Raw genomic sequence first — 21,389 nt, forward strand, 5'->3', positions numbered from 1 at the left:
GTTCACTTAGACTGGGGCAAATTCAGGCAAAGTGGTAAACATGTTAGACAATAATAGGAGTCAAGCTGGTTGAAAAGCTTTTCTGGCTGCCTTATTGATAGAGGCAGGAAACCTTTTCTGTCTGGGTTCGTGGATTAAAATCACACGAACTCTGTTGCAGCTAAGAATTTTACTTGTGACTGAATGAAATGCCAATAGTCATTCTGAAGACTTCATACAATGGGAATTGAGAACCCTGCTGCTAAGACTCAATATCACAGAGGGGCAGACCCCTTCAGAGACTGCACATTGCGTGGGAGTGATTGGCAATTCACAGTACTTCATGTTGCTAACTATTATTCTTTTGTGAAGAGTTTAATTTTGTTTGGTATGTAGCTCTTAGAAGTGTCTAAATTGTTGAGGGACTATCCTTCCTAAAAAATAATCATGTTAGCATTTTAATATAGAAAGCAGAAAACAACAATACCAGGCTTCCCGTATGAAAACACCCACATTCACATACAGACTATGTGCTTCTGTCTTGTTAGTGCATACACTTTTACTTTAGCAGAAGAGAGTCAATAAAGTGAATTGGCCTCTCAGAGATGCACATGTAGGTCACTGGGGAACATGGCCAATATTTAGTCTGCTAGCAGGTACATAAAAACAACAGGGTCAGAAGAGCAGCCTTTAGCATTTTTAAGCAAAAAAAATTAATAAACATAAACAAAAATCACCTCTCGGGCACCTGCAGGATGGCAGCTGGTCTTGTGGTCTTCCTGTAGGACTAGGAACTCCTGACCAACTGCCTCCTCCAATTTTCTGCTTATAATCTACAGGCTGAATCTCAGTCATCTGGAAAATTCTGTAATCTGGCATGATATCAATTAATTGGCTGATCACTTATCATGGGTGTGGCCAAGTTTCCCCTAGTCCCATAAACTTTGTTTACAGCTGCCAGTCCTGGCTCTCAGTTTTGTGTGCTGTTCTTTAGCTGTATTTTATCCCTAAATGTCTTCTAAGAGCCCAGTAAGGAATGCATGTGTTGGTAATGTGCTAGAAAATATTGACTTTCCAGCATCCGGCAAATTCTCTTGTCCATCACTTGTCGGGTCCTGAGGGTCTGGACATGCAAGGTTCATCTTGTAGTAAATTGTAGACATATAGTATTTGCAAGTATAAAGAGTTCAAAGTAGTCGGACTAGATCAGGAGTTGTCAGACTTTGGTGGGGGGGGTCACAAGGTTACTGCATGGAAGATTGCGTCCTGTCATCCTCCATCCCAAAACTTGCTTCACCACCAACATTTATAATAGTGTTACGTATAAAAAGCATTTTAATTGATGCGGTGGGACACACTCACTAGCTTGCTGTGTGAAATGGGACACCAGTGCAAAAGTTAGAGAACCACGAAACTAGATCTGCACAATCAGAGTGCTTATAGGTTGCAAGAAAACCGGATAGGTCAATGGACAAAAGAGTAGGTTGGACTTATACCAGTGTTTGGTGCCTGACTGAGGTTTTAGGGAGTCAGGCTGGCCAGGGAGGTGCTCATGAAACAAACATTTATGACCCTGTGTCAAACTTTACTGTGCTGCAAAAGAAAGGTTTTGCTGATTGTCACAGTGGTGCTGTGTGTAATTGAGGGTTGTATCAGACGTGGCCCAGTGAGCAAAAAATCCTCTGTACTGTCCTTGCCCACAGGGCAGTACTACTTGTGGCTCCAGCTCTGCTGGGTGACAGAACAAACAGTCTGGAGCCCCTAGCTTCCTGGCTGGGGCTGACTGTAACAGTCTGGGGCTCTGGCCTGTGGGGTGGGGCAGAGCAAACCAACAGTCTGTAGATATGATCCCCAGCAGTAACACTAGTGGCAAGTGCAAGGTGGGGATTGGGAACCTAGATTTACCCTACTCCTCTGGGTTCTGACCCATCACCCTATGAAGCCAGTGATCTTGTTAAGGATTCCAGTGTCAGCTCCCAGCATGTTCCCCAGATCACTGCAGGCTTGTCTTCCAGGGCAGCTGGGAATGGGAGTGCCCCCTGTAGAGTAGTCAGGGATACCGTCATCTGCTGTGTGGGAGTTGACAGTTCTTCCGCAGGAGCTGGCTGTAACCATCCAGCCTGAACTTGAGCTAACCACTTATCTTTTACCTGTTCCCTTTACTGGGAGCATGTGCAGCTGGGGCCAGCGTGTGTGGTCTCTTCTGCCAAAAGTGATCGGTTGCCTCCCCGTATGACCAGTGTGGGGTTCATGAATCCTGTCACACTGATGCTCAGGTTTTCTCCTGCCCCTTTAAGAGATTGATGGATGCTAGAGATCAGTACATGTATCTGCTGGACCTGCAGAGGAGATTTGATTGCCTCCTAGGCCTTGCTCCCTTCTTTCCAGTCCTTCAGACAGCCCATGATGCTGGTCAGACATGAAGGGTTAATATAGGTCAGGGAAAATGGGGTTCATCACGTAATTTGCATGTCAGTTATTTAAAGCAGAAAGTACCGTGAAGTAGATCTAATTTTTGAAAACAGCTATTGAAATATATAGTAAAAATATATAAAAATAAAAAATATATATTTTGATAAGGGATGATATGTTGAGTGTGCCATAACGTTCATATTCTTTTTCTATGTAGTATGATATTTAATATGGCAATGGTTAGTACATGATGTAGCCCTGGAAATTCAGAGTATGAGTCTTGCACTGCAGAGCGATGTATCGTACATTTGTATGTGGATTGTGGGTCATAGTAATATTGAACTGAGAGTGCAGAGCAGAAACGATTTTGTGTGCTAATGAGAATGAATATTGTCAGGGTAGTGAGGTAAAGTATGGACAGTGGCATTGTGTTGACTGTGAAAGTTGTCTTATGATTGCCATGCTGTTTAGGATTTGCATTGTTATGAGCAAATACATTTGGGTGTCTTTATTTCTTTGGTTAATAATCTTGTGTATGAAAACTTATACTATTTATCAGATGCTACATTATTTTCTAAGAAAAGAAAAAAAATTAATAGTCTATAAACCATTTGATAACACAAAGAGGATGACATCTGCTATTATTATCATACAAAAAATGTTGCGTTTAGGTGTAATGGATTGATTAAATTTAACTTCTTCCCATAGTAATTCTTTAATAAAAATGGAGCTTTAGACAATAGAGGCCCTGCTTATTATCATGATATTTTAATGTATCTATTGCCCATATTGTGACTGACTTAGAAGACTAATTCTGTTCATTGTAAAGGTCATGGACAGTGTAATTGTGGAAGATGCGATTGTAAAGAAGGATGGACTGGAAAGAAGTGTGAACATCCACGTTCTTGTCCATTGTCAGCTGAAGAGAGCTCTAAAAAATGCCAAGGAAGCTCTAATTTACCTTGCTCTGGAAGAGGTAGGTGAAGTTCTTTAAGATCTTTGTCATGCCTTCCTAATCTACTTCTGTTTATCTACACGCAAAGAGCTTCAGCTTTCCTTTTTGTGCATGAGTCACATCTGCAGATTTGCATGGTATGGAGAAGGGAGAATAGGAGAAAGATTACTTGTTTTTTTTTTTCCTGGTATCAGCTGTACTAAACTATATTTCACTTACTTTGGTGTATTCAGTTTTGTTTTGTTTTTTTGAAGAGAGTGGAAGATCTCTGCTCTTATATACCTAGAGCAGGAGCCTATTCTTGTACCCTCAGCTTGGACAAAACTCCCACTGAATTGAAAGAGTCCTATCTCCAGCTTGTGTAAAGTGATATACCTCTGTTGACTTTGATAGACCAACACAGATATGCACCGATAGATGATTTGGCCCATGGACTGCCAGATGGAGCCCTGTACAACAGTTGCTCGTGATAGCAGTTTTCTAATTGCCTGCTCACTTTTCAGGTGCTTTTTCAAAAGCTTTGATTAAAACAATTATTTATAAACAGACTCATAATATTAAGTATGCAGTTTTGGATGTGCAGTTGGGACAATATAAACGCAAATAAAATGCAAGAAGGAAAAACATCATCTAAAAGAGAATGAATTCCGTTCATTTTGAATTACCAGCATATGAAACATCATTCTGCTCTCAAGAGACTAGAAAGGTAAATATGAGGTAGGCTTTCTTTAGAATTGGTAATTGAAGTTGTTATGAAGTCTGTCTACTATAGCATTTGCTGGAGAAGGACTGAAGCGGCTTTTGAATGATTGCATCAAACCTTAAATGTCATTTAATTTGTGATTGCTTCTTTCACTAATACTGTCTGCAATAACCAGACGTCAAACAAAGGTCATGAGCTAATCACCCGTTAGCTGTGCCACATTGACATTTGCCTATGGTTTTCTCTCACAAATGTATAGCTGTTAATAACAGTTCTTGTGCAGAACTAGTTATCTTCTACAAGACCTAGGAAATATCATCTGCTTTTCATCAGGCTCTGAAGACAGAATGTTGACCTTTTAGTGGAGAAATAGCTGTCACAAGAGGAAGTGTCTTTGGGTGTGCTGGAAAAAACATATTTTGATTTGGCTAGGTTAGGCAGTTTTAATATTACTAATACATTACACATGTCCAGTCAGTTAACAGAAAGAATGTCTACACTGGAATTAAAATCCCGTGGTTGGCCTGCGCTAGCTGATTTTTAGGTCACAGGGCTTGGGCTAAGAGGGTGTTCCATTGTTGGGTAGAGATTTGGGGTCAGGTTGCATCTATGTGATGGGGAAGATCCCAGAGCTCAGCCCTATCATTACCCCGGTTTCCAGTATGTAAACTGGGGATAGTAATACTTGCCTACCTCACAGGGATGCTGTTAGCATAAAAATCCATAAACGATTGATTGTTAATGTAGTGGGTTGGCTGGATGGTTGCCCCAGTCTAACAGAAGCGGTTAAAGGAGTCTGGAGGCAGCCTGCAGAAGGTCCTGGCCAATCAGGAAAAGGCTTGTAGAGAGCCAATTGGAGAGTGATTTGCTGGGGAAGCCCTGGTTATAAGGAGCTGTTCAGCAAAACAGTGGGCATTTGGGTCCTAACCAATGAGGGCACAAGATTGTTTGTTTGTTTGTTTGTTTCCCTAGAGGAGGCACCTTGAACAGACCAGTGCTGGGCTGGCTTCAGCCTGTTACCTCCCAGGCTCTGGTCTTGATACAAGGGCCAAGAAGATGCAAGGGGTCATGGGGAAATGACCGAGGGTACTAGAGGTGGGAGAGGGAGGGGAAGAAGAGCAGGTCAAGGCTGTCTCCAGAGGATCCCTGGGCCAGAACCCAGAGTAGTAGGTGAGCCTGGGTTCCCTTCTTCCTCCTTGCACTGCACTGACCTGGGAGAGCATAAGACTCTTTCCCTAGAGGAGGGACCATGTGGAACATGGCCTTTATAGACTGAAGATTGCCTCTTGAGGTGAGGGGTTAGACCTGATGGCTGTGGACCTTGGTGGCAGGTGTGAGACTGAGGACTGTTGTGTTGTTACCTTCCAGGGGTAACAAGAGACAGTGGTAAGAGGTCCTGCAGTGGATACCAGGGTGTGACATGGGTCCCAAGCCAGAAAGTACAGACATCAGAGTGCAACAGCGAGTGAGACACTGGCCCAAAGAAGACACTCTGTGGAGGGTCAGAGCAAAGTCCTGGTGTGACCAGCAGGAGGGGGTGCAGCAGTGAGTTCTTAAATGCTTACAGTGAGAAGCTCTGGTAACATGGTGAAGAGGGACATATAGGTAGCATAGAACAGCAAGAAAGAACTAGATATTAGAAGGTGCAAAGGAATGTGCAGCCTGTTAAGTAGTTTTTATGAATGTAGGTTTGGAACTAACCCCATGGGCCATGTCTGCACTGGTGTAAAACTTCAAAATAGCCATGCAAATGGCCATTTCAGAGATTACTAATGAGGCACTGAAATGTGTATTCAGCACCTCATTAGCATGCAGCCGGCCACGGCTCTTTGAATTGCTGCTTTTCACTCCTGTGTGGCTCATCCAGATGGGGGGCCTTTTGGGGCCTTATTCCTATCTGCTGATTTCAAAGTTGGGGGCGTTCTTTCAAAAAGGACCCCCATCTGGATGAGCCGCGCAGGAACAAAAAGTGGCAATTTCGGAGAGCCGTGGTTCTCTGTGCCTTAAATGTAGAGTCTGTTCTGCTATGGCTATGGTCTGAAGAAGTGGGTCTGTCCCAAGAAAGCTCACCTAATAAATTATTTTGTTAGTCTTTAAAGTTCTGTTTGACTGCTTTTTTGTTTTGATTAGTATATAGACTAGCATGGCTTTCTCTCTGTTACTGTTCAACATGTAAGGCACTACATTTAGCCATTTGGAATGGAGATCCATCAACTACATGAGAAAATGCACCCAGATCCAGACAGACATCATCTTTCTTTCCAAATGCAAGAAAATGGACATTGTACCCAAGGGACTGACAGTGAAAAACCCATTACAATCAACGTACTACACCAACTACAGCGAGCATCTATGCAACATGCTCTCTAAGAAACTGAGGAACCACTTGATCAAAATCCTGTACAATAAACAAAAGATGATTAAAAGTGTACTCTCTGAACTTGAAATTATCATCAACAATCAGGCATCCATGCAAGACCCAACAGAACGAGACTTCACCTATGCTAAACAAGAAGTTTATAAAACACACTTCCACTTCCTTCAAAAAAGAAAAGAGAATAAATTTTCTACATTACTTCATACCTCAGGATACTTCAACTACAATAACAACAGCTCAACTAACAATATTGTTAACCTTAGCAGCTACCAACAGCCCAGCAGAAGTCTCTCTCTTATCCCAGAGTCTTTCCTTCTGCCTTACTTTCTCCACAAACTTAAATACAATTCTGTGGTGACCTTGAAGACTTCTTTCACCGCCTCCGTCTAAAAGAATTATTCCAGCACACCTATGAACAACAGTCTGACTCTCTTGACCCCCTCTACCAACAACAAAAGAAGAAGAACTCAGTGTGGACTCCCCATGATGGTTGTAGTGAAATTTCTACATACAATGCTTCCACAACTGTGCTCAGACTGACATTAGTTGCAAACAATACCAAATGATACACAATCTCAACTATGCTGAATGCTATGCTGTCCAGAGTCGCAAAAACAACCCAGGCGTTATAATCAAACCAACTGACAAAGGAGGTGCTGTTGTCATCGTGAATAAGTCAGACTATGAACAGGAGGCAGCCAGACAGCTCTCCAACACCACATTTTACAGACCTCTCTCCGCTGATCCCACTTTGGAATTCCAAAGGAAATTACAACAACTACTTAAGGAACTCCCTGCTGCTACTCAGGACCTCATTCACTCAGACACACCATCTGAGCCCCATCCTGGATTTTCTATTTACTTCCCAAAATCCACAAACCTGGAAACCCCAGATACACTATCATTTCAGGTATTGGCACTCTTACCACCGGACTATCCAGTTACATGGACTCCCTTCTCAAACCCTATGCCACCAACACTCCCAGCTATCTCAGAGATACCACTGACTTCCTGAGGAAATTACAAAACATCAGAAAAGTTCCTGCCAACGCCATCCTTGCCACAATGGATGTAGAGGCTCTGTACAATAATATTCCAGCATAAATACGGATTACAAGCAATCAGGATACCATCCCTGATGTTGCCACATCCGGTCTGCTGTCTGACCTCTGTTCTCACCCACAATTATTTCTGATTTGGGGACAATTTATACCTCCAGATTAGTGGAACTGCTATGGGCACCCGCATGGCCCCACAATATGCTAATATATTTATGGCTGACCTGGAACAATGATTCCTCAGCTCTCGTCCTCTTTTATCCCCCCTCTACTTCAGATACATTGATAACAGATTTACGATTTGGACCCATGGTATACAGACTCTAAAAGAATTCCACAGAGACTTTAACAATCTGCACCCCTCCATCAACTTATGCCTCGATTACTCCATGCGAGAGATACATTTCCTGGACACTACAGTACAAATCAAGAATGGCCTGATAGGTATCACACTGTACCGGAAACCCACTGATCGCTATACTTACCTACACCCTTCTAGCTTCCATGCTGCACGCATAACTAGATCCAGTGTTTACAGTCAAATCCTTACGTACAATTGCATTTGCTCTGATCCTACTGACAGAGACCAAAAGCTACAAGATCTTTACCAAATATTCATAAACCTGAATTACCCACCAGGATAAATAAAAAACAAATCGACAGGGCCAGATGAATACCCAGAGACTAGCTACTCCAAGATAGGCCCAAAAAAGCCAAGAACGGAACACCACTGGTCATCACCAACAGCCCCCAACTCAAACCGCTGCAACGAATTATTAAAGACCTACAACCTATCCTTAATCAGCATGCCACACTCCAGAAGTCCCTAGGTGACAGACCTGTTCTCTCCTACAGACAACCTCCCAACTTTAGGAGCATTCTCACCAACAGCCACAGCCCATACTACAGGAACACCAGTCCTGGGACTTTTCCTTGCAACAAAGCCTGCTGCCAACTTTGTCCACATATTTTTTTCTGGAGATACCGTCACCAGACCTAACCAGGCTATTCACAGAAACATGGGCACATTCTCGTGTTCTTCAACTAACATCGTATATCATGGGTGTGTCTACACAGGCCCATATCTTTGAAATAGCCATGCTAATTGCCATTTTGAAGATTACTAATGAGGTGCTGAATTGAATATTCAGTGCCTCATCAGCATAAGGACGCTTCTGGCCGCAGTGCTTCAAAAGCGTGCGGCTCAGCATGGCTACACGGGTGTCCTTTTCGAAAGGACCCCGCACCTTTCGAAATCCCCTTATCCTGCTCACTGATCAGAATAAGGGGATTTCGAAAGGTGCAGGGTCCTTTCAAAAAGGACCCCCGAGTGGCTGTGCCAAGCCGCGCGCTTTCGAAAGCGGCGCTTTCAAAGCACTGCAGCCGGAAGTGTCCTAATGCTAATGAGGTGCTCAATATTCAGTTCAGGACCTCATTAGTAATCTTTGAAATATGGCTATTTCAAAGATTTGTGCCCGTGTAGACACAGCCCATGTGCCAACAATGCCCAGACGCTTTGTATATTGAACAGACTTCAAACTCTCTTAGATAAAGAGTTAATGGGCACAAAACAGACATAAAAACACTCCTGATCCACAAACCTGTTAGCCGACATTTTAATGGAGTGGGCCATTCTGTTAATGACTTTAGAGTCCGTGTGTTACTGAAGAGGAATTTTCACAACACTATTCCAAGAGAGGCTGCTGAAGTGCCTTTTATATTCAAATTCGACACATTAACACATGGTTTGACCCAAGACTGGAATTTTCTGGGTCACTATAGGGGCTCGTTTGCATGCTTGGCTTAATCTAATTCTTGGCTCCCCTCCCACTTTCTGCTCCTCTACTCTGTGATTTGCTCTGACTACCTTGATAATTTTTTTTCTGATTTTTTTTGGTTGATTACTGCTTTTGGTTCTCTGTGCCTTAAATATTGAGTCTGTTCTGGTATGGCTATGGTCTGAAGAAGTGGGTCTGTCCCACAAAAGCTCACCTAATAAATTATTTTGTTAGACTTTAAAGTGCTACTCGACTGCTTTTTTGGTTTGATAGTATATAGACTAGCATGGCTTTCTCTATGTTACTGTTGACAGAAGACACTGTCAGAAGGGATTACCCAGCAAAACTTCTGTCAACAGATTGCATCTATATGTAAAAGCAGATCAAAAGAGCAATCCAATCTGTCAACAGAGAGCTGCCAGACTGCCCAGCCCTCTCTTGACAAAACAGCTGAACAGAAGCTCTTCAAACAGGGCTTCCTGGTGAACCAGAAGCCCTGTCTGTCGACCAAAAGGCTCCAGACCATCTGCATGACTATTTTGTCAACAGAACACTGTCGAGAGAGGCATTACACCTGAATGGGGAGAGGTATAACACTGTCAGCAGATGTGCTGGGTTTTTGACAAACTGTCAACAAAGCGCATTTTGTGTGTAGATGCTGTGTGGTTTTTCCTGACAAAAGCCTAGTTTTGTTGGGAAAAGCATCTTGTGTAGACATAGCCATTTAGTTCTGTGAGGAAATTATGTTTGAGATTGGGGTGAGTTTCAAGAGTATTCTGTTTTATTTTTTTTGTTGCACTTTCAGCCTGTCCCTTTTCAGAATGGATCTTTCCTCCTGTTTCTGATGTCATAGATCTATTGACTGGGATTTTCATTGGGACACTAGCAGCTAAATCCCCTAGGCACCTTTAAAATCTTTATACTTCGTGTCCATACATTACTATTTTCATCACTTCCTTGTAATTTTTTTTAAGATAGGATACAAGGATAATAAAAGTAAATGTGCACTGCTGTATGTAGGAAATTATGCATATCATATCATTATTTAGTGGAAATTTTGCTTAGTAAGACACTTTATCTCAAGGTTAGAAGAGAGGACTGGGAATCAGGAGATGCAGCTGCTTTTTGCTTCAGTCCCACTCAATATGTGTCCTTGGAAAATCCACTCTCTATGCCTCCGTTTCTCTGTTAGTCAGCACAGATGATGGTACTAAACCACTTGTTATAAAACTCTTTAATATTTTTGGGGGAAAAGGTGCTAAATGAGGACAAAATATTATGGTTATTCTTAATACCAGTGGACCCACATAGATAATGGATTCGTCAATCGTAACACATAGAAAACAGGAAGCAGAAAATTGTGGTTTATGTCTTCAGTTTTTATGTTAAATACTGATTTGTACTGAGAGTTTCAGGAGGAGAATGTTTAAACATGAGACTTTTGTCATGATGTTGGATTCCTAAGATAGTTCAAGTACTTTCAAAGTGGTGTTTTCATGCTGAAATGTTAAATGTAAGTTAGAAAGGTTTAATAATTCTTCACATCAATGATTGCCAAAGTAAACCTAGTTACTGGCAGAGGAGGCATTGTAGAAACATTCCATAGAAATTTTGGCTGACTGCTGCTAAGTATTAGCTTATTTTGCAAAGCTTTCTGATTTAAAAATATAAATCATAAATCATTCAGAAATTCAACTTTTTATTTTTAATATCTTGTGTAAAGAACACACAGTGTGAACCAGTCTAAGCAAAAGAAAATGAAAAAGAGGAAAGGAAAGGAAATAAGTCTGTAGTAGTCCCATGTAAAGAGAAAGCATGATTGATTTATGTTCCTTTGAGATTAATATTCTGAAGGGTTTTTTTTTAAATGTGTGTAATGTTATATCACCTGTAGTGCATTGTTTTATTCATAGTAGCTGGAAAAAATGGGCCCAATCATCACTTCCACAAGAAATATCTGTGTAAATAAATGTAAATGATCCTTAGTTTGAGTGATGGCTCAGTCTCTTTTTTTATTAAGGGAAGAGGCTCGTTTTCTCTCTCTCAGCTTCTGATCCTATAAAATGGGAATCTTTTACTTAAACTCTTGTACTCTGACTGGAACATAAGTCATCTACAAGTCTCATCCACTTCATTCTGTCTTGAGACAAAACTTCTAACTGACTCCAGGAGTACCCCAGTTGTTGTCCTTCAATGTTAGTAGGTCTTCTCTACGTTGTCCAAGTTTTTCCTGTTTTGCATTTTCCTTGCAGGTTGCATGTGAGAGTTTGCCGGACTATGCTGGGTGATGGTCTTCTGAGAATGTGTTTAGCCATCCCTATTTCCTTCTCTTAATTTAAACGTCAAGTGGTTCTTGTGCTGATCTGTTCCAGAGCTCCTCATTTGTGACAGAGTCCTGCCATTTGCTGTGAAGGATGTACCCCAGGCACCTCTTTATGAAAGTCTGTCGCTTGTGATTTGAAGACTTTTTAGTACAGTAGGTCTCACACACATACAAGAGCACACTCAACATTTGCGTTGAAGATCTGTATTTTTGTTTTCACAGATATTACTTGTGAACTCTATGACTGTGGCCATACTTGGCCAAAACTTCAAAATGGCCATGCAAATGGCCATTTTGAAGGTTACTAATGAGGTGCTGAATTGAATATTCAGCGCCTCCATAAGCATTAGGATGCTTCTGGCTGCAACGCTTCGAAACTGCTGCTTTTGAGCACTCATGACTCGGCATGGCTACATGGGGTCCTTTTTGAAAGGACCCCTCATCTTTCAAAATCCCCTTATTCCTCTCAGCGGAGCGGAATAAGGGGATTTCGAAAGGTGTGTTGTTCTTTCAAAAAGGACCCCCGTGTAGCTGCACCGAGCCGCGAGCGTTTGAAAGCAACGCTTTCGAAACGCCGCAGCTGGAAGCGTCCTAATGCTAATGAGATGCTGAATATTCAATTCAGCACCTCATTAGTAATCTTCGAAATGGCCATTTGCAAGTGTGGCCACAGCCTACATGGGATGAAGAGTCTTGAATTCAGATGTTGCTTTTCCTATCCTGGGATTGATACCCTTGTCTGTTCCTCCGTCTCTGCCCATAGTATTCCCCAAGGAGGTGAACTGCTCCAGTTCTTCCAGGTCATCTGCTCTCAGTATGATGCTGGTATTGTTGGACTGGTTGATCCTCATCATCTTGGTCTTTCCCTCGTTAATGCTCAGTCCAGTCATTGTGGCACTTTTGTCTAGTGTTGTGACTTTTTCTTCCATGTTTTCATCTCCGTGTGAAAAGAGGGTGACAGCATCAGCAAAATCAACGTCCTCTAGCTGTTGGAGAAGTGTCTACTGAATGCCCCGTTGATGAGCACAATGGACTGCATTATGAGCAGAACAACAGATGGCCAAGAACAGGAAAGGTGACAACAGGCACCCTTAATGCACTCCTGACAGTATCCTGAGGTCTTCTGTGAAGACACCACTGTGAACATCGTGGCATGTTGAGGGTTCGTAAGTTGAGTGGATCAGGTTAATGATTTTGGATATTGCAGCAGTTTCCACAAAGTGTCTCTACCAATGTTGTCAAAGGCTTTTTCAAAATCTGTGAAAGTTATATGCGGGGGATAGTTCCACTCAAGCGACTGTTCTATGATCACTCTAAGAGTTGCTGTTTGGTCAGTATAAGGTCACTCACTGTGGAAGCCAACCTATTCTTCCCTGAGCTGTCTATCCATTTCTGTCTTCATTCTCTCCAAGCGAATCCTATTGAACACTTTTTCTGGAATAGACAGTAATGTGATGCCCCTCCAGTTCTTGCATTGCTTCAGGTTGTCTGTCTTTGGAAGCTTGATAAGGTAGCCATGTTTCCAGTCTTGTGGGATCTCCTCAGTGTCCCAGATTTTCCCAAATAGATTACACATCATGGTGACTGATACCTCACTACCTGCCTGGACTGCTTACGTGGGGATGTTGTCTGAGCCAGGTGCTTTTCTACTTTTTCAGATGAGCAATGGCTTTCCTGATTTCTTCTTTTGTAGGTCTGCTGCTGTTAATTTGCAGAAGTAACTCCAGAGGTTCCATGTGGGCAGGGCAGTTCAATAGCTCTTCAGAGTGTTCCTTCCATCTACTGAGCTGCACACTTGGCTTTGTTAGCACATGCCTCTCCTTATTCTGTACTGGCTGATCCACTGTACGCCAAGACCCAGCTAGCCTCCGTGTGATGTCGTACAGCATTTTCAAGTTTCTCCATCCTGCAGCTTATTCCACTTGTTGTGCAAGGTTTTCCGCAAAGCTTTTCTTGTCCCATTTTATAGCTCTTTAACCTCTCTGACTTTTGAATACAGACTCTGAGTTTCCACCATGGCTGCTCTTGTTTTGCTGTTGTTGATGGCTTCTTTTCTGTTCTTTCATTCCTTCGCTTTTCTCAGAGTTTCTGCTGTGATCCATTCTTTGTGACGCATTGTCATCTTTCCCAATGTTTTACCACAGGTCTCTTTCCTGACTGTTTTGGTGTCTTTCCGAGTTTGTTCTATGGTAGCATCTTTCGGGTTTGTCAGAAGTGCATATCTATTAGACAGCTCTCCTTGGGAATCGGCTCTTGTCTCTAAATCATTTAGATGCTCCGTATTGAATCTCAATCCCAGCTTGATCACTACTGTGGTACCTCTTGAGCTTGAACTTGAGTTTTATTGTGATCAGATGGTGGTCTAAACCTACATCTGCTTCTCTTCTTGCACGGACATCTGCATTGATCTTCAGAAAAAACTGATTACACAGATGTGATCCATTCCATCTGGTTTTCTAACTGATGATCCTCTGAAACCCACGTGACCTTATGGATCCTTTTGTATGGAAAAACACTACCACCTATCACCTGAACATTGAAGGAACAAAAGTCACTGAAGTTGTCTTCGTTTTCATTCATGTTACCGGGCCTTCTTTTCCCATTCTGTTCTCTGCCTGTGTTTTATGCTTCCAATTTTCACACTGCAGTCGCTCATCAAAATCAAGGTACCCTTCTTTGCTTTCTGGTTCACAACACTTTGTATTTTTCATAGAAGTCTGTTTTACATCCCTTAGCTGCTTTATTGGTTGGTGTGTAACATTGCACAATCAGTACATTCTGCACTTTGGTGTGGAATCTGGCTGTGATGATGTGTGATAATACTGCTGTCTACTCCATTAAAGCACCAGATGCGTCTCCTGATAACATCAAGCACACACTTTGGCTGTGTCTACACTAGCCCCAAACTTCAAAATAGCCATGTAAATGGCCATTTCGAAGTTTACTAATGAAGGGCTGAAATACATATTCAGCACCTCATTAGCATGCGGGCAGCTGCGGCACTTCGAAGTAGGCGGGGTCCTTTGGAAAAGGAGCTCCGTCGGGACGAGCCACACGGCGGTGAGCCGCGTCAATTTCAAAGTGCCGTGGCCACCCGCATGCTAATGAGGCGCTGAATATGTATTTCAGCCCTTCATTAGTAAACTTCGAAATGGCCATTTACATGTCCATTTCGAAGTTTGGGGCTAGTGTAGACATGGCCCGTGTGTGTGTGTGTGTGATGCATTCCTGTCATGTCTTGAGTAGATGAGAGTTTCACTTGTTACCAGGTGTAGGTGCCCAGATTGTGTCCATCTTGTCTCACACAAGCCCAAAACTGCAGGATTGTACTGTTTCATCTCTGCTGCAGTCTGTGCTGTCTTCCCCTTTTGATACATGGTCTGAACATTCCATGTACCAAACTGGGTGGTTGTCATGGATGAGAGAGGGGTCATCTGTGGGGTAGCTTCCTTTTGGCTTTCCCTACCACACTTCTTACTCAATCCATGCAGATTTTTAACTCCTCTCAAGACTAGTGCAGTTGTAGGTGTTTTTGTAGATGTTTCTGTAACTTTTTTTTCCTGGATGAGGTTCTTAACCCTAAGCCAAACCCTTTTACCTTGGGAAGAAATGGTCCAAATTTGTCTCGTCTCTATCCTTTGACCTGTCCGGTTTGCTGACCATTCCAGGATCTGTAGCTCCAACTGGCATAGCTCTCTGAGTCCTTGAGACACACAAACCACCTCACCACAACAAGTAATAGACCATAGGCTTAAAATGGGAATATTTATTTCACAGAAATTAAACCAAAGAATGTATGTTGAAATGTTTTGACATCTTTGAATGAAAGGCAAATTCAAAGTATTTTACTTTATTTCTTACAGTGTATTGTGATATGAATATGCCTATTACAGCATGCTTTGGACCAGACAGGTAACCATGCGGTGATGATCTGGGCTGGCACGTAGCAGAGCTGAATGTGATTTCTGTTGTTTGTCAACTAAGTGCAAAGGCACATTGACTGGCTTCTCAGCTGGAGAAGGTTTGTCCTGGGAACAGCCCACATAGCAACCCTTCTGGTGATTTTATTGATTTCAGGGGGATTTTTTTCCTGGAGTGTGATACTTTGGAATCTTGTGTGGTGATCTTGGGCTCATGTGGATTTATTTGTAATCAGTTAAACATGGACTATAAAACTCATCCAAATTTACTTTTATAACTAACTGATAGTTGGATGATTCCATGGGTCTGTATATTTAGTATGTATATAAATGAATGTGTTTACATGTAATAGGAGTGGTCAAACTGTGGCTTGTGAGACATCTCAGCTCTTTTACTGTTAAAGTTTAGCTTGTGGATCTCCCCATGCTGTGTCCCCTCCCCCTCCTCCCAAAATGGGAGAGGGGCAGAATTCAGGACCTCTGCCCTGAAGCAAGGTGATTGAATAGGAGCTTCTGAACAGCAGGGATGAGCAGCTTGGGGCTTCAATATTCAGGGCATACACTCTAGGGCTCAGAGCTCCACCATAGGCAGGGCTGAAGCCCCAGCCAGTGCTACACAGCTCTCAAAAGTCTCAGGATTGTCAGATGTGTCTCAGGGGGTCAGTAAGTTTGGCCACCCCTCACGTAGAATGTAGGCTATCAGATGAGCTTTGATTTTTTTTTTTAATTTCCAAAAGGTCTGAGTTTTGGGCTAAATATGTGTGTGCACATACAGTAATAGAAAGGGCAACAGCTGTTCAAGACAAGAGAATTCAGCTGAGGCATGTCATATGGACAACACATTCAGAATTCGCAGAATCTAATTTTTTGATTATGGGGATTCCTATCATGGCAAAAAAACGTATGAAAGAAAGAGAAAAAGGAGCACAATGGAACTAAAACTTGTAAGTGTGTGGAGTAAATAAATTAGGATCTCTCTATATCTTCCTAAAGACACCGAGGAATGAAAAAGGAGTTAAGAAGAAAAATTAATAAACTCTAGTTTGATTAGTGTTGCAGATTCTATTAATGTAAGGGTAGATTGAAAAGTTACAAAATGCCCTGCTCTGTCCCAGTAGCAGAGCAGTGGAAAGAACTGTAACTCTTGAGTCACAGCTCCCTGCCTAGCTTCCCTCTCACTCTAGGGGGAAGCAAACTGCCACCAGAAACCCAGCTAGCACTTTGGAAGAGCAGACCAAAGACCACAACCATTCCTGGTCGGTGTCACTTCTTCCTTGCTTGCTTATGTATATGTGGGAGAGCAGCAACCCCATGGAGGATTTTCTCTCATGGGTGCTCCAACTGTGATGGAGAAAACCTGTGATGAGAAATAAAGGAATATTTCATACCCTCTATATCCTTGAACGCTATTGTAAGGACAGATCAAATTTTTGCCCTGGTAATTAGGTGTCCTCTCAGTTACATCAATTTGATAGTTTTTGATTTCCCATATATAAAAAAAGGAAGAAAGCACATGATAATAGTGTGAATTTAAACTTACTAAGTGTAACTTCTAAAACTCAGTGTCTCAGGTATGCCCGTCTGTTGTTAAACACGTACGTTATTTACGAGTACTCGCTTAAATGAGGGCCACATATAATTACCTTTGTTCACTAGATGAGTGAAGTCCCACCCACTAATACGAGCCTTACCCCCCCCACGGCCCCAAACCACCATAGCCTGACCCTCTGCTGGCCCCACAGTCCCAGCCCGCCTCAGCCTGACTCCCCCCACCAGCCCCATGGCCCTAAGCCGACGTAGCTTGATGCCCCTGCCAGCTCACATACTTAACTTGCAGCAGCCTGAACCCCCCCACCCCCACCCCACAGACCCCCCACCACAGCCTGAATGCCCCGTCCATCTGCCCCACAGACCCAACTCACCATCAGATTTTAATGCCCCCTCCTGCTCATGGCCCCAAACTGTCCCCAGCCTTTAACCACCACCCCCAACCCCAAGGTTCACTTGCCTTTCAAAAGCAGCACCACCTGCTGCCACTCCGTCTTTGAATTAGGAGCACTAGGAACCAATCAAATACTTTTGCATCTATTTTAATGGGAATTTAGTGTCCCTCTTATGAGTTTTCACCTATGAGCAGAAAGTTGGGAACCAATTATGCTCATATAGTGAGGGATGAGTGTACCTGCTTTGCAGAGTCATGTCACAGCCTCTAACTGGCCCTATTCGCAAAGACTCAGTAACACCTCTAGGCTACGTCTACACTAGCACACTACGTCAAAGTAGCCTATTTCGACATAAGAACATCGAAATAGGCTACTTCAACGTGTATCGTCTATACGTCCTCCAGGCCTGGTGCCATCGACGTTCAATGTCGACGTAGTGATGGAGAACATCAAAAGGAGCCACCCCAGAAGGAAATGTGGAGCATCCACACACACACAAGCGCTCCCCGTCAAAATAAGGGGCCAGCAAAACCCCAAGCCGCTCTCTTAAAGGGCCCCTCCCAGATACACTCAGCCTGCACAGCATGAGATCCACAGAGCCAACAACCAGTTGCAGACCGTGTGCACGCAGCATGGACCCCCAGCAGCGCCAGCGGCAGCAGCCAGAAGCCCTGGGCTAAGGGCTGCTGCATGTGGCGACCATAGAGCCCCACAGGGGCTGGACAGAACATCTCTCAACCCCTCAGCTGATGGCTGCCATGGAGGACCCTGCTATTTCGACATAGCAAGATGCAGATCATCTACACACGCCCTATTTTGATATTGAATGTCAAAGTAGGGTGCTATTCCCATCTTCGGATAGGAATAGCGATTTTGACGTCTCGCCGCCTAACTTCGATTTCGACATCGAAATAGCTCATGGCACGTGTAGACTCAATGCGTACTATTTTGACATTGTGCCAGCTACCTTGCAGTAGCCAGCTAATGTAGACAAACCCCTAGGCTACGTCTACACTAGCACACTACGTCGATGTAAGAACATCGAAATAGGCTACTTTGATGCGTATCATCTACACGTCCTCCAGGACTGGTGCCGTCAACGTTCAACGTCAAAGTAGTGACGTAGAACGTTGAAAGCAGCCGCCCTGGAAAGAAATGCGGAGCGTCCACACACACAAGTGCTCCCCGTCGAAATGAGGGACCGGCAAAGCCACAAGCTGATCCCTTTAAAGGGCCCCTCCTAGACACACTCAGCCTGCACAGCATGAGATCCACAGAGCCGACAACCAGTTGCAGACCCTGTGAATGCAGCATGGACCCCCAGCTGCAGCAGCAGCAGCAGCAGCCAGAAGCCCTGAGCTAAGGGCTGCTGCGTGTGGTGACCATAGAGCACCACAGGGGCTGGACAGAGCATCTCTCGACCCCTCAGCTGATGGCCGCCATGGAGGACCCCGCTATTTCAAAGTAGCGGGACGCGGATCATCTACACACACCCTACTTCGACGTTCAACATCGAAGTAAGGCGCTATTCTCATCTTCGGATGAGTATAGCGATTTTGATGTCTAGCCGCCTAACGTGAATTTGAACGTCGGAATAGCACACGGTGCGTGTAGACGTGATGTGTGCTATTTTGATGTTGTGCTGGCTGCTTCGAAGTAGCTGGCTAGTGTAGACGCACCCCTAATGTTTTATTTGCAGTAGCAGTTTTTGTTTTTTTTTAAATTTACTGCAAAGTTTCTCAGGGCCAGTGTAATGCTTTTCATCAAAAGTGGCTGTACTTTTAAAGGGCATTATTGCACAAGAGGAGCAGTGTCTGAGTTAAAGGAGAACACATTAAAAGCAAAATTGCATCATAAGGAATGTTAACAGTAAAGGAAGCCGTGTATGTCTATCAGCTTTGAAGAACAAGACAAATGACTTTCATAACTTTATAATGGGGAGCACTCTGTTGAGATTCTTTCTCGGGTTAAAAACAAATGTCAAAAATAATAAAATCTCACAGAAGAGAACTGAAAACAATAAGAGAATTAGCTCATTTTTGAGGAAAGCAGATGAGAGCTTTTTTATAATCTGTTTTCTCTAGGCAGTCATTGTGCACAAAGGCAGCCATCCTGATCCTAACCCAAAGATAAACACCTAAGCTACCTCTAGACATTATCTTTCATCATTTTAATCCCTGTTCTGTGATTACTTTTATTTATTTTATGTGTATGGTAAAAGAGACTGTTTGTCTTTATTACTGCAAAAATCTGCCTTTTGCTTTTATTCTGAAATTGGCTGCTTAACATCTTAGGGTTTTTTTTAATCCAGTAATGCTAAATACAATAATCGTAATTACACTAGTTAAATTTTCAAAACCCATTTTCAAAAGCTGAAAATCAGTGGGACTCAGGCACTCAGATCACCTAGAAAAAAGTATAAATGCATTCCAATCTCTTATTTAAAAATTACCAGTTGATTGATTCAGTGAAAGAACAATGCAATACTGAAGATTACTCAGTGAACTGAGACACTGAATCACATGAGGGTAGCATTCAGCTTCCTTAATGCATAGTATTAGTAGAATACAAATTTGTACAATCTGAAAGGAAAGTTTAGGGATAAGTTGCGTAGTTTAAAGCTCTGATAATTTAGCAACTTTCCAGGGTAGGAACAACATTTATCACATTGAAGAACTGATCCTGAATGGAGCTTCTCTCAATAGTTCCATTGCATAAATATTGAATACTAATCCTTCTAATAACTGTAACAATCTTTCACAATTCTGAAACATGTATCCCCAAAGGCTCAGTTCATTTAAGATGTTCTGCAATTTTCATTGAGTTCTACAGTGCATAACAATGTCTGATTCATCTTCATGTTCTAGGATGAATAGATCTATACAACACCGGAAGCAAATGCAGTTATGGACTTGACTCTTTTGAGCTTTGAATAGGTGACCTTCACTAATGACTGCAAGTATTGTTGCCAATGAGGCAAAAGGATTGCTACATGAAAACAAGGGTTAGATCCTCAGCTGGTGATTTTTTTATCATATAACATGTTTAACATTATGAAAACAAGATTATACATTTGGTGAAATTGTGGCTTTGTGTAAAATATGGTTAATTTATGGGCATTTGTATGGCACTCATTCTTGTAGTGTTTGAGCATGAATTAATCTGACCATGCCTCTGTGAAGTAGGAAAATACAGCACCATCATCCAGATTTTACACACAAGAAAAGGGAGAATAAATATCTTGCAGAAGTTCCAAAGTATAACAGTGGCAAGTATAGAGAAGTGAATCCCAATCACTTCGGACTCTAATTCTGTGCCTTAACCGCAGGAGCTATTCTATTCTAAACCTATTTCTGCATTCACCTCCTAATTAAAGACTACATAAAGGTAACTTTTTTATAATTTTGCTCCCTTTGGTTGGGAATTACCAGATGAAGCACACAAACAAAAATCCCCTCGAGATGAGGCTTCGGCTGTCAGCTCCAGGCAATAGGGCTTGGACCAATAGCAATACCAACCAGCTCAGCCTTGTGTGGGACTGGCTTGAACCACCTGGTATCATCAGCTACCCACTATCTTATTTTCAGTTTAGGGGAAATATGAGCACCCTAGTAACACCTCTCCCATCTTGTCCCTCTAATATCCTGGGACCGACACGCCTACAGCTGCACTTGGTTCCTTTTGATGGCTGTCTTTTAAACACAGTCTGTTCTGTAATCTAGCCTTGATTAATCATTCTTAACTCATATCAGGTAGTTCAAATCAGTCAGAGATTGCAATGTTGTTGTTTTCCAATGTGTTGATTGTTCCATGATTACCAGCAGATCTTCTGCCATGATTGGCTTTCTCATTTGCAGGAACTGCTTAACAATTACCTGGACCATGATATTCTGTCAAAACCAGAGCAAAGAGCTGCAGAGCACAATACAAAACATATGAGA

At 42.7% G+C, this 21,389-nt stretch overlaps 1 protein-coding gene across 2 annotated transcripts in view; it reads left to right on the top strand.

The window, feature by feature from the left end:
• Positions 1 to 21,389, top strand: part of ITGBL1 (integrin subunit beta like 1) — a 319,100-nt gene that overhangs the window by 193,598 nt on the left and 104,113 nt on the right. For both annotated transcript variants that reach the window (XM_074983153.1, XM_074983152.1), the window contains exon 7: positions 3,221 to 3,367. In XM_074983153.1, the coding sequence (XP_074839254.1) occupies positions 3,221 to 3,367 (147 nt within the window). The remainder of the gene's footprint in view (positions 1 to 3,220; positions 3,368 to 21,389) is intronic.

Source organism: Carettochelys insculpta, chromosome 1 (genome assembly GCF_033958435.1).
Source record: "Carettochelys insculpta isolate YL-2023 chromosome 1, ASM3395843v1, whole genome shotgun sequence".
In the NCBI taxonomy this organism is placed as follows: Eukaryota; Metazoa; Chordata; order Testudines; family Carettochelyidae; genus Carettochelys; species Carettochelys insculpta.